This window comes from Pinus tabuliformis, chromosome 5_1 (genome assembly GCF_031772625.1).
Source record: "Pinus tabuliformis cultivar Carrire ecotype Pingquan chromosome 5_1, CPIR1, whole genome shotgun sequence".
NCBI classification, from domain to species: Eukaryota; Viridiplantae; Streptophyta; class Pinopsida; order Pinales; family Pinaceae; genus Pinus; species Pinus tabuliformis.
The window spans coordinates 193,911,346-193,925,644 of NC_142305.1; the positions used below are offsets into that span (position 1 = coordinate 193,911,346).

At 37.9% G+C, this 14,299-nt stretch overlaps 1 protein-coding gene across 2 annotated transcripts in view; it reads left to right on the plus strand.

The window, feature by feature from the left end:
• Positions 1-1,534: 1,534 nt before the first annotated feature.
• LOC149164059 (transcription initiation factor IIF subunit alpha-like) overlaps positions 1,535-14,299 on the plus strand; it is a 50,777-nt gene continuing 38,012 nt past the window's right edge. The window contains exons 1-7 of one of the 2 annotated variants that reach the window (XM_089431944.1): positions 1,535-1,695; positions 3,507-3,725; positions 4,052-4,210; positions 4,490-4,635; positions 4,830-5,194; positions 6,973-7,088; positions 8,986-9,120. In XM_089431944.1, the coding sequence (XP_089288070.1) occupies positions 3,555-3,725; positions 4,052-4,210; positions 4,490-4,635; positions 4,830-5,194; positions 6,973-7,088; positions 8,986-9,120 (1,092 nt within the window). In that variant the 5' untranslated portion in view covers positions 1,535-1,695; positions 3,507-3,554. Of the gene's footprint in view, positions 1,696-3,344; positions 3,411-3,506; positions 3,726-4,051; positions 4,211-4,489; positions 4,636-4,829; positions 5,195-6,972; positions 7,089-8,985; positions 9,121-14,299 lie in introns of those variants that run through there. The other variant, XM_089431945.1, reaches the window with a different exon arrangement.

The following is a 14,299-nucleotide window of genomic DNA, read 5'->3' on the forward strand; positions in this document are numbered from 1 at the left end:
TGCCAATGTTATTGCTAGAGTTTCGCAGTTCCATCATCGAAAATTTAGGGAAGCCATCGAAATTGAGAGTAGACCAAGTAATCTCAACAGAGAGGATGACTGGAAGATTAGTAGTTGCCGGGTCCCGGCCCTCGCCTCTTAGTCGTTTCCTCCCCTTCCTGCCCCCCCACCGCCATCCTCTTAATTGCTTGTTCTTTAGTTTTTTCCCCTTGATATCCTCTAACCCTCTTTTTCTAAGCTTAGTCATTTGATCCTCTTCAGGGTTATTTTATTTAAATAGGGAATTTATGTTATAAGCTCACGGCTTTATTAATAAAATTAATTAAACATTATTATGATAACACTATCATATTGTTTTTTTTTCTAAGTTAAGACTAACCTAAGTACCCACGGGGGATTTGAACCGGTGACCTATCGCAAGGAGTGCCTTAACAATGCACCCATTCACCGTCAATCCAAAGCCCCGTGGGCAACACTATCATATTGTTAATAACAATACAATAAATCATTTCAAACTCTAATTCCTTTAAATTAATAATTCTGGTTCCTTAGATTTCTTGATATTAATGCCTTAACAATTGGTGATTAGAATAATGAAATGAATACTACTTTTAATAAAAGAAAAAGTTTTTAGTATTGATTTTCCTTTTTCATAACTAATTTGAAGTTTCTAATATACATAATATAATGATAATTAAGATTCTATTTAATTTATATTAATTAATATAGAATTTTATCATATAGATATTCCCCATTTTAGACTAATAAGTGATTTAAAATATAAGTAATATTAGTTTAATCCTTACCTACGCATATTCCATAGATCTTTTAAAATTTATTGGTTACACAAAGCAATAATAATAAGATTATACTATAACACTATTATAATAATATAATAGTTTTAAATATTATTTCTAGAAAATTGAAATATAAATATTAACTTAAACTTTGTTAACTTTTTACTTAAATAATTTATGATAAGTAATAAAATATTAATTTAATATTATTATATAATTAAAAATTGAATAGTCAAATCTAGCCTTTTTTTGGTCAATTCTTAGTTTTTTATTTCGTAATATAGTCGTTTTTAGTCAATTTTAGCCGTTGGACGATCTGCTCTCCCTATTTAAATATGCAGGCACAATTTGGTTCTTCAAATTGTCCTCACGATGAACCACACTCGTTGGTTTGAAATGCATTGGACATCTGCTCTCCCTATTTAAATATGTAGGCACAATTTGGTTCTTCAACTTGTTCTCACGATGAACCACACTTGTTGGTTTGAAATGCATCGACAAATACTCCATGTGATTTACACCTAAATATTTTTCTCACAAACTTGATATGAATCGCATAAACCTAAATTCAACCACTAATAAAAAAATTATAAACATAATTATCAACGTAATTAAAATTAATTTTTAATTGATTAATTATATTATTTTATCATTCCATAAAAACTATTGGTAATTCCTCCATAGCGTAAAAGAAGAAAGCACCAATAAATGAATTATGCTCAAAGGACTCCACCTGTTCCCTTTTCGAGTTCCTAAGAGATATATAACGCCAAAGATCCCCGGGAAATTTTCTCGTCATACAATTCCTCATTTCTCTCATCCCTGAAACTCTGCTCTCCTCGCAAGTAGGATTGAGATTTGATTTCTCTTGGAGGTCTTCGTATTGAATCTTCAGCAGGTACTCGCTGAACTATTTCCTACTGGCGAGTGTTTAACCGCATATGTTAGGATGTTTTATGAGTTGCATTTTTGGGATGAATTCGTAGCTGAAATTTCTGAACTACTGTACACCTGGCTGTAGTTCATGTACTTCAACAGCAAGATTTTTATAGGATATTTTTTTTCATAAGAATCCCTAGACAGTGTCTTGCAGTGCTATTTGTCATCTACCTCCGCAGGAATTAACCTCATGACATTAGTGTAAGGCTGAGAATTTCTGGCGCAATTAACATATACGTCCAATGGTGTGCAAGTTCAATTAGGGTTTTAAGAATAATTTTACGTTTTTGATGATCATGAAATATGCTCAGTAAATGCGTTATAGATTTATGTTGAGATGAACGACGGAGCGAAATTTGGTGTTAATGGACGCATTCATGAAATTTTCAGTGAGACTGCAAGGATAAATATCGTGAATTCTGGAACGAGTCTAAAAATGCTAGCGTTTAGTTTTACATTACTACCGAATTAATAATACTGTTTCAACCATTGAGATTTGACAGACCGGGTTATTTTATCTGTCACATAACATGCATTTTAAGTCATCCAGGAAAAGGACGAGGTCGAGTCTGCTTTAAACATATTATTTTTGTTTTTTTTTCCAATAAAGTTCCTTGTGTACCAGGATTTGAACCTGGGTTATCCTCACAACTGTTCCAATTTGCGATTAAATCGCAGTTGGAGGGGCCTATTGTGAACAAATTATTACATTCTCTTTTTTCCACTGATTTATTTACCCTACACCTCTCGCGGCACCTCAGAACCAGCAGATAGCCCTCTTGCACAAGTCCTGGGAAACTGCATACTAATTTAGGACAGTGAGTAGGCTTCTTATTGGTCGATGGCTATTATTTAATCATGTTGGTTTTGATTTTTCTAATTTTTATTATTTTGATTTTGACTGTTTCCCAGCCTATGATTGATGGTTTGTTGTATATCCAAGCCATGCTTGAGGATGTCTCTGCTATGTTTTTGATGTTGTGCGCTGTAGCAAACCATTTCTGGTACTAGTTGCAGTAATATTTGTTTTGTAGAGTATTTTGGACAACCTTCTTGTCATAGTACATTGTACAAGGGACCAGTCTGATTATGGATGCATGTATTGTGGTGGTGTAAATTCAAAAAGTGCAGCATTTGTTTGCACTATTTTTGGGCGATGTTTCGCTGGGTAATTGTCGTGGAGGTTGTTGTCGGTGTTTGACCTATAGTAATTGCCTGTTTATTTGTTCGCTTATTTATTTATTACTTTAATGTTTGAACAGAATGTCAGTGCAAACCGAGCATATGCAGATTTTGTTACAAACTCTACTAAATCATGTCTTGACTGTAGTTTTGATTACTGTGTTATAGTTGTTGATCTTCTTAAAGGAAATGTTTATCTTGTTTACACATGTACGGTGTTATGCCATTGCCTTGCAGTCATTTTTTATTGATAGGGTACATAGAAATCCATCGATACATCAACAAGGCCAAGCAAGACAAGAGCAGACTACTCTAACTCCACAACTGTTAAAAAAATTGTGTCTTGCCTGAGAGTACTCTGTTATATAGTTGGACTGTAATATAACCTCTTCAACTCTTTGGATGCAGACCATAGCTGTCCAGTGTCAAGATGTTGGCCACCTTTTTGGTCTTCTATAATTTTGTTTAACTCGTCAAGGAGATATGATGGCTGTGAGAAATTCTAGAGTCTTTTTTACCTATATGTAAGATATAACCCATTTTGGATTTCAAATGTCTCATTCTTGTCATTCATTTCTCATCTTTCAGAATTTCTGTTAATTCTACCTTTTGAGGCAATTCGTTGTCAAAGCTGTCATGTCGGGGGACCTTGTGCTTAAATCATCATGCAGCGGCTGTGGGACTGCATCAGATTTATATGGAAGCAACTGTAAACATATGACGCTATGTCTGGCTTGTGGAAAATCTATGGCAGAGACTCAAGCAGCTTGCTCTGAATGTGGAGTCCCAGTCACACGCTTAATTCGTGTAAGATAGATGTCATTCTATAGGAAGATTTTTCTGTGGTCCAATAGATATCTTTCCTGCAGCTAACACTTTTAGCATAAATATTTCATACAGTTTACACAAGCATTTGATGTTGAATCCGCTATCTTTTCTATGCAAGATCAAAAGTGGTTGAAAACTGTTTTGTACATACTGTTGAGAAAATTATTACTTGTGATAATTGCTTCTCATTGTCTTTGCTTCTTTATACTTTCGAAGGACTTACATGTACCTTATAAATTAAGGTTGATTGATCTTTGGAAGCTATTTTTTCAACTTTGGTTACATTTCTTGTGAATCATATGCAGGAATATAATGTCCGGCCAAGTAACATTAGTGATAAAAGTTATTTCATTGGAAGATTTGTTCAAGGTTTACCTGCTTTTTCTAAGAAGAAAGGTTCCGAAGCTAAGTGGTCTCTACACAAAGAAGGTCTAAAAGGTCGGCAGTTGACAGATGCTTTACGGGTAACACTTTTTACCTTATCTAATTTCATTTTTAGTAGCCCCCTTTGCCACAAGATTTGATGAAAGTCTTTGATTATTAGTGACTCCAAGGATGTTTTTCTCTGCCAATGTGAATAGAAACAGAATTGTTTTAGTGGTATAAGAATGCACCTTGGATTTGTTGAGTTATACATCTCACTGTTGCACTGAAAAGGCGTCTACTTCTCTATAACTAGGTTTTGACATTTTGTACTGTGAGGTGCTTATGTTTGATATATCTTCTATATTATATTGGTTCAGGAAAAGTACAAAAATAAGCCGTGGATATTGGAGGATGAGTCAGGTCAGCAACAATATCAGGGCCAACTTGAAGGTGCACAGCATGCAACTTACTACCTATTGATGATGCACGGGAAAGAGTTTCTTGCCATTCCTGCTGGCTCATGGTATGAATTAATGTTACAGTCTTTTTGTACTCATCATACATCTGCTTTTGGTTGAACTTCAACCTTTCTAAGAATTGTATATTAGGGAATTCTAATACAGATTTCACATGGATACGGTGATGGTTCAAGATTCCATTTTTCATTGGCAATTTAGATCTACATCTATGTTTATAATTGGAACTATTTTTTGACAGGTATAACTTCAATAAAGTGGCTCAGTATAAGCAGCTTACTTTGGAGGAAGCTGAGGAGAAAATGAAAAACCGTAGGAAGACTGCTGATGGGTTTCAAAGATGGATGATGAAAGCAGCAAACAATGGTGCTGCTGCATTTGGTGAAGTAGATAAGTTTGAAGGTGGTGGCGGTGGTGGGGGTGGGGGTAGACGCAAAAAGGGTGATGATGATGATGATGATACTGTTGTTTCTGACAGAGGAGAGGAGGATGAGGATGAAGAAGAGGCAAGAAAAAGTAGGCTCGGTCTAAATAAAAAAGGTGATGATGATGAGGAAGGGACAAGGGGTGGTGATGTCGATTTGGATGATGATGAAGTAGAGAGAGGTAAGTCCCACTATGGTAGCTTTATCAGGAATACTTTTAAGTTTTTCCCCAATTTGGTTGATGAGGTAAACCTGAGATCGATAACTGTTTTATCCTTTCACTTCATAATTTACACTTTCTTATTGCAGTTATTTGGTGAAATTGTATGCATAATACTGATAAGGAGATAACTATATTATTATTATCATGTATGCATAGCCTGAAACGTGCACAACAGAGGCCTACTAACTAGTTCTTTAGCTAATTAAGGTTCACCCTCTTTGAGACTAGCTTTGCAGTTTTTGCAAAGAATCCCTGTTATTCAGTATCCTTCTTCAACTTTCTGAATTGCTTTTTATGACCTGTTCCTCCCATTAGATGTTTATTTGAAGACTGCCCTTGTCTTGTATTGTGGTGAATCTCCACACTTTTTTGAATGTACAGCTGTCCTGCAAGAGGTACCTTTTTTCTCCAATGTTGCATTCACAATGGTGATTGGGTGGTTAATGCTGAGCTTTCTTTTGGATGGAAATTTGCAACCACATGCTTACTGGGGACTCAACTTGCAATCAATCTCCTATTCTGTTTCTGATAGGTGTAGAGAGTCTTACAAACTGTCCTGTATATCCATAGTTTTCTGCTGGCGTACATTTTTCTAACTTGTCACCCCTTTTCCTTATTGAAATTTCATTATTCATGTTGAGTACACCAACCAAATCAAGGTAGTTGGCAAGTTTGTCGAGGGCAAAGTCACCTATATATGAATCATCCATTAAAACAATAATTTTCTAAAAATAGCTACTACACAGGGCATACTCTTCCAAAGACATTGCGGTTCTTGTAAAATTCATGCGTTGGATTGAAACGATGAAACCGTGTCATGAGTGGCTTTGGATTGAAATGATGAAACAGCCCCTCATGACATGGGAAGGCAACATAAAGCTGGATCATCTTCCGCGATAGTAAATTGTAAATGTTTTTGCTGTATGTGCTTTTGTGAAGATGGACGTTGCAGTTCATAAGATACTTTTGTTTGGAATAAAATAATCAAATAGCCATTTGGAATATGGAAACAAATACAAGAGTTTGACACAAGCTACACCATAGTTATTATGATTAATGCGTGTGTAAACTAAAATGATTCAACATAAAAGTAGGGTATTGTTCCGTAGTAGGTTCTTGATCTAGTCTAAAAACTATGTATGCATATTCGTTCCACAGACAAGATTTCCAGAGCACATTGAGATGCATTGCCATCTGCTAAAAATTCTTGGGGATGATGAAGCAGCCAGTCATGACATGGGAAGGCAACATAAAACTGGATCATCCTTTGTGATTGCAAATTGGAATTATTTATCTGCTCTTATGAAGGTGGACACTGCAGTGCATAAGATACTTTTGTTTGGAAAAATAATCAAACAGCTATTTGGAAGATGGAACTTTGCAATGCCTGCACATCATTTGTACCAATTGAATATCTTTGTTTAAGATCTGTAATTTGTAATTTGTTATGGATCTTTGGAAACATGTATAACGGTTTGACACAAGCTACGCCAGAGGTATTATGATTAATACAAATATAAACTAAAATGGTTCAACATAAAAGTAGGGTATAGTTCTCGAGTAAGTTTATTCTAAAAACAATGTATACATATTCTTTTCACAGACAAGAATTCAACATCACATTGTGATGCATTTCCATCTCCTAAAAATTTTTGGGGCCCAACTATAAACTATACCTAACTACTCAATACTAAATAGTGCTTGCTTTTCTCTGAGAATGGTCAATTAACTTGCAGGAGATGATTGGGAGCACGAAGAAGTATTTACAGATGATGATGAAGCAGTTGGAAATGATCCTGCTGAGAGAGAAGATTTAGCTCCTGAACTTCCGGCCCCACCTGAGATCAAGCAGGTGTGATTGTATTCAGATGATTTGCTTATGATATACTAGGTTTTATTTGATAGTTGCAAATTTTGTTTGGTTATATCAGGTAATTAAGCAAGCTGTTTACTGTTTAACCTGCTATGAAGCTGGTTAGACACCCTTATAAGTTATGATAAAAAAAACTTAGTTTGTTTTGTTACTTATACATGAGATCATGCAAATCAAAGGAAATTTTCTTTAATTTTGATCTGTCTTGCTCTAACATCCTGACACATTATTGGAAAAATACCTTCTCAAGTTCTCTTCCATGTGAGGTTGCCTTGCTGCTACATTCGTAGTTCTCATTCTTGCACTGGAGTTCATGGCCCTTTGCAATGGAGTTTTCTGCCCTTGAGGTCTTGTTGTCTCTGTTTATTGCACGTTTTAGGGTTTTCCCCTGGCTGTTTGTTCAGTGGTCAGAATTTAAAATGGAATATTGAGCCTAACCTATGGGTTTTTGGCATTGTTTTGGTGATTTTGTTTGCTGCAGAAGGGTATCCCTTATAGTGCTGTTTTGACCCCATTTTATGTGCTGATTTGGAGGATTTTGCACAGTCTTGAATGCCTAGCAATAGGGCTTTTCTGCTGATTTATTTTGGAGTGATTTTTGGCTGGTTCAGAAGATCTTTTGGGTGTCTGTATTAGTTTTACTTCTGGAACATCCTTTTAAGAGGTTCTTTCCAACCCTTTTTGTGGAATAACTCTTTGTGGATGTTCATACTGGTATTGTGTATTGGAGCTCTCTTTTAGCCTCTATTTTGAATTGATCCATTTTTTTGGTGGGTAGTATTGGCCTTGTTACCCACCAAAGAGTGGGTAACCCATAGGAGAAATTTTCTTCCCATTAGACAACTTGTGAAAAATCGATAAAAATATTGCTTATTGCAATCAACTGGTAATTATCCAATGTATTTAATTTTGAGCAAAATTATTAAACTGCAAATATTGAATAAAAACATGATTGCAGTATTCACAAAAATAAATTGCGGAAACTGATAGAAAACCAATCACAAAATGGACAGAATATTTTTGGACAAAACATCCTTGGAAAAACCTCGAAGGGAAAACCAGTTCTTCAGATCTGAGAGTTTTATTAATATTCAACAAATTCTGCAATTGATAAATATTACAATACTGCTTGCCAAACCTTGGCAAAGGTCTGACAAAATATTTCTTTACTTCAAGTTGATCTGACTGCTGGGAGGGAGGTTGATCTTGCCCAAAAGCACACTCTGTTCTTGCCTCAGAAATGCTGCTCTACTAGACCTCATAGATGACACTTCATAGCTCAGAATATGCCCTTCACTGGCTGTTTCAGACCTCAGAATTCGCTGTCTCAGATATACCCTTCTTCAATACCTCAGATCTCTGATCTTTGCTGCCTTAGATTCCCCTTCACTGGCTGCCTCAGACCTCAAACTTTGCTACCTCAGTGTGAGTTCTCTTGGATGAATATAGAGCCTTTTTATAGGTTTACTTAGAGCCGACTTGAATTCTTGATGAGGCCGACTTGACTAGGAGGCCAACATTAATTTTTGAAGCCAATTTTTTTTTTTTTTGAAAGTCCAAAAGGGACATGACTCAAATATTTTTCTCTTTGTTAGCATGAAGAACATGCTTATAAATACATAAATGACTTAAATATACATTATGAAGACTGACCATAGGTACAAAAATCAACAAAAAATAGGTTCATTAAGGACTGTCTATAGTTATTGTATGACTACTGTGTTTTTTGATGTCTGAATTTTCAAGTGACTGATTTTTCACTACTTTACTTTTGTTCCAGGAAATTTATGTTTTCCAATCCGACTGACATGGATGAAGGATATTTCAATCACGTTTTTATTTTGTATTTACAATTGTTATTCTTTCGATACTGCAGGATGATGAAGATGAAGACGGTGAGGGTAATGAAGAAGAAGGCGAAGGTCTGAGCAAATCTGGAAAGGAGTTAAAGAAGTTGCTGGGAAAACGATCTGCAAATGAATCTGATGATGAAGATGATGAGTATGAAGATGTATGCTTACTCTTCCCATTTGAGTGTTTTGATCTTTCTGTGTGAGATTTGGATATTGTGAAGTTAGCTGTAATAATGATGCTTTTTTTCCTACTTTTATCAACTCATCAAAATAAAGAATGGCCACAAGAAATTGCAATAGTGATGTATGTCAACTGCTGTAATTACAATATAATTTATATTTATGATCTTGGGATATTTCTTTTCAGTAACAATTACGATGAGTAAAATATTTTCACGACCTCTTCATTACTGTCATTCAGCAAGTTCTATATTATCATTATTTTTTGGTTTATTTTTTCCTATTATAAATGTCCATTATTAGTTTTACTGCATGACAAATTGACACACTTTGTAGGCCTACCATGTTACTGCATTGGTAGATAGGATAAGCTTAGTTCAATGTGCAACGATTGCAGACTTCTAGGCATTATGGAACCAAATCTTTTCTTAGGTGTCGAAGATTGTTTGAACTTTTCTGAAATGGATTTCCATGTCTTTCTTCCTCTTCATCATGTAATTGTTCATTTATCACCTTTTTTTATTTATTAATCAGACAATCCACTTTCACTGACATAGCTAGTTCCCAGTCAACTGCTTCTATGCAGCCTGTATTATGATAATATGTGGTTTCTTTTTATAGTTTGTAACTGGTCCTTGATGATTTTGTTCAAGATATCTCTTTCTATGGTGGACCATTGTTAATATTTAGGTATGTTCTATGCTAGAGCAATTTATTTAAATTTTCACAGTTAGCAATCACATCAGCATTAAAGTAAACTGCAGATAGAACATAAATATAAATTGCAGAAGACAAGCCAAGACAAGAGGACACAAGATGTGGCGCCAGCCAGGGACAAACCCCACAATGTGGGGAAACCCTTGATCAATTCTTCTTTTATGTTCTTCAAAGTTCAGCAGAGAAAGTGAGAGAGATAGTACATTTACAATAGAAGTCAACACTTTGACTTTTGATATCTACAGAGATCAGTTGAAGACATATTACTTCAACTGATTCTCTAAGGTGACTTCTTCACCTATCATAGTGCTGCATCTCGTCCATTTGCTGCACCTTACCATGTAGCACCATCATGCTGCATCACGCATCATCATGCTGCTCATGATCACTATGCTGCCCATACATCATGTTGTCCATGCATCATGCTGCCCATTATCTCATCTATCATGCTGCCCATGGTGTCTTGCATCATGCTGCCCATGATCTCTTACGTCATGCTGCCAATTATGCTGCATCTTCTATCATGCAGCCTTAGCTGCTTGCTATGGCTTGCAGCCTAGCAAAGCAGCTAGGCTATAGTTCCAGATACCTTCCAGCAGACCCATCTTAAACTATCCTTCTATTTTCATGCTGTCACCTACAGCAATCCGATATTATGACAGCAGCTTGATCCTCAGACCTATCCTTGTTGCTACGTATATATTCTCATGTATAACTGCTTAGGGCAATGTTAAATGCTGCGGCTAGGAGACTCTGCTAATCATTTCCATAGGTCCTCACCATGACAGTGTTAGGCTGCACAATATTCAAACCCTTGTTTCATGACAGCCTTAGATTAGGGCTGTTCTGTACAGTGATTAGAACCTATTTATGACAGCGTATAGGTCTGCGTAAACCTTCACACTGCGTATTGGCTTGGCAGCTACAGGTCTCCTTTTAACTGCGGCCAGATCTCCTTGACATGACTGCGGCTTCTTCTTCCTCCATTGACTGCGTGAACAGGTCTGCGTTTAGGCTGCTACAGGTAGCGTATGAAGGCTTCTAGGACAGCGTATCAATGTCTCCCTTGACTGTGTTTTAGGGCTGCTCCATTACTGCGGCCAGATCTCCTCTAACTGTGGCTCCATGCCTTGACAGCGGTTCCTTTTCATGACTGCGTATAACTGCATCTAGGGCATCACATTGCTGTGCGTATAGTTGCTTCCCATTGCTAACGGATTAGGGCATCGTATGGTAGCTAGGGCATCATACTCTTTAGTATCTCTCCTTCTCCAAAAACCCAAGACGTGGAGAGGAGATCACCTAAAGAGTGTGTATTCAAATGACTTCAAGTCCTTGCCAATTTATACTAAAACGTAGATGATGAATAGGCATGTCTATTGGGCTTCTGAGCCTACTCAAGTTGCTGGTCGGCTTGATAATAATTCCATAATCAAAATAAATTCATATCTCCATAAATACTTATTGGAATCGGATGATCTTTAGATCAATCCTACACCTCTCGATGAGAGGGATCCAATAAAAATATCAGCTGCCATAAATAAGTTGACCCACATGGAGTTTGGCCCTAGTTGCCAATTTTAACAACCATTTTCTTTTTATAATCTCCTAAACAAAACTACATTTCACCGCGCACATAGATTTTGATAATTTTCTCTATGCAATTTCTGGTATGATGATATCAGGGGCCATTGTGGATAGGAATAGTCAGTCTAGCTATGTTGTTATATAGACTATTCTTATAGCACATTGAAAGCTTTAGGAAGCTGACTAAAAGTATGTTCTGTTTAATCACATATTTGAGGAATATGCGTCAGGATTAGCCGCGTTTGAATTTTCCATATTGACCTTTTGGATCACCTGAGTGTGGTTTGATGTAATATCCCTTTTGGGAAAATTACCCTTAGGGTTGAAAAGAGCACATGACAAAATTGTATTCTATACCAGTATGACATTAGTTTTTCAATTTATCAAACAGAGATGATGTTGAATGCACAAACAGCGTAAACAATGTAGTTGATTTCACCAACAACAATACAAGCAAAGCCAATTCAACAGTACAAGATCTCAGCTTCCTGAGTGACTCCCTTAGCCACTTGCTGCCTAGAATTGGCTGGGCTGGCTGCTCTGAACTGTATTTGCTCAAGTGGCTTCAGTCCCAATCAGCTGTCACCTCCCTGAACCTTGTGGCCCTCTGTTTGACCCCATTTCTGTTGCCCATGGCCTCAGAATTAGTCTCTTGCTGTCACAGGGAATTGGTTCTACCTCAGACAGGCCTGTATGGTCCTCCTGCAGCCCTAGATACACCCTCTGCTGTCTCAGAAAGGGGGATCCCAACCTTGCTGCCACAGAGAATGGGTCTCTAACCTCCTTGCTGCATCACGGATGATTTTGGCCTTGCTGCCACAGAGAACGGACTCTAATCTTCTCACTGCCAAAGAGCATTGATCTGCTGCTTTACTGGGATGATTTTAGCCTCGCTGCCACAGAGAATGGACTTTAATCTCTTTGCTGCCTCAGAGCACTGATCCACTACCTCAAAAGGGTGATTTAAGCCTCTCTGCCACAGAGAGTGGACTCTAATCTCCTCACTGCCTCAGAAACAATGTTCCACTGACTCAGAATTGACTTATCCAGCTTGGCTTCCTCAGATTCAGCCTTCATGTGCGTCAGAACTGTCTCACTGCCTCAGAATAGGTTCTTCCAACCCTTGCTACTTCAGAAGTGAATATTCCAGCCTCGGCTTTGCCTCAGAAGATGATCCTTCAATCAGAATTTAGCCCTGTAACCAGAAACACAGAAGGATTGGCTAGGGTGGAATCTTTCACCACCGAAACCAGTCAGAAAGAAAGAGGTCTTAAAACTCTCCAAAAGCCCAAATATCAGAAAGAACAACAATCCATGATGCTAACAATGAATCTCCTCTCTCATTTTTATAGATTCCCTTTGGAGTTCTTTGATCCAGGTGGATATTGCCATATTGGTGGCCACCCGCCAAGTCCTCTTGGACCCCCACCATTGTTTCTTTCCGCTTTTCAGTTTCCTTAATTGTAGCACAATTTACTATTTTTAGCAGTTTTTCGGGTCCTGTTCTTGTGGAGCCTTTTTGAGGCCCTAAACGACGTTTTTTGGGAAAACTGGGAGCAACATGGGTCCAGTCCATGGATCCATGTTTCTCTTCCCAAAGTTGTAGTTCTCGGATAGATCTTTCTAATGAGCTATTGTGCGCATCTAACGGAGATCATATGCCAGTTACGACCCTGGGAAGTTGATGTACTAATTTACCCAAATGGGGCCCACAGTTTGGCATTTCATCTTCTAGGGTTAGGTTTTTGGATATTTAGGGTATCAGAGCGGTCTGCTTTTTCTCTGTTTTTTTTTGCATGTCCCCAACGAGGTCGGGATATAAGGAGTTAGGGCTTGAACTGGTCGAACCTTTGCAAGACCAGCCTCGCAAATCCCAACGGCCTCCCATGGCGGATGAAAAGAAAGACGAGGGGCAGGAAATCCTATCAAAATCGTGCTCGAAGAAGCCCTTGCGACAAAGGAACGCGATGATGAACAACGTTGCCTAGATCCTTCAGCAGCTACCCAAGGGTTATGCATCGTCTTCCAACAGTTACTCTGGAAACGCCACACTGTTTAAGGTACAAGTTAATTTTGAAATCCCCATATTCGAAGGTTAGATAGACGCAGATGCCGTCGATAAATGGTTAAATTTACTAGAGGGTTATTTTTTTGTTCATGATTTTTCCAGTTGGGAAAAGATTGTTTTCGCTCTTCTCAAAGCAGCGCCCCACGTCAAGGACTGGTGGGAAACCTACTGCGAGTAGAAGGATGAAAGTACAGGCTCACAATTTTCAGCCGCACCCACTTGGAATTCATTTTGGGATGCCATCAAGGAGCAGTACTACCCTGTTGGAAGCTATGAGGATCAATACATAAAGTGGACCACACTGCGGCAGGGAAGGGACCAAGACGTGCTGGAGTTTACCAATATTTTCCATACCCTTTGCACAAAGTTGGGTATCAAGGATTCGGAGTAGCATTTGATACTCAAATACTGCGGTTGCTTGCACAAGTACATCCATGAAGAAATAAAATTCCTGAACATCTCCTTGCTCGGCACAACATACCGATATGCTGTCAAGGTCGAGCAAAAGTTTAAACAGAAGAAGCGAGACTTTGGATCTGCAAATCCGAAGCAAGGGAAAGGTGTCCCCAAACCGTAGAACAAAGGACAAAGCCAAGGCGGGGCAACCCAAGACAACCCGCCAAAGCTGCAAGCAAAGAACAACGCCACGAAACCAAAAAAGGACACGGGAAAGTGGTGTGAGTTCCATAAGAGTTCCACTCACAACACAAGTGAGTGTCGGGCCAAGCAATCATTGGTGGCCGAGCTAAAGGTTTCAGAATCAGATGCATGTTCCCACTTTGAGT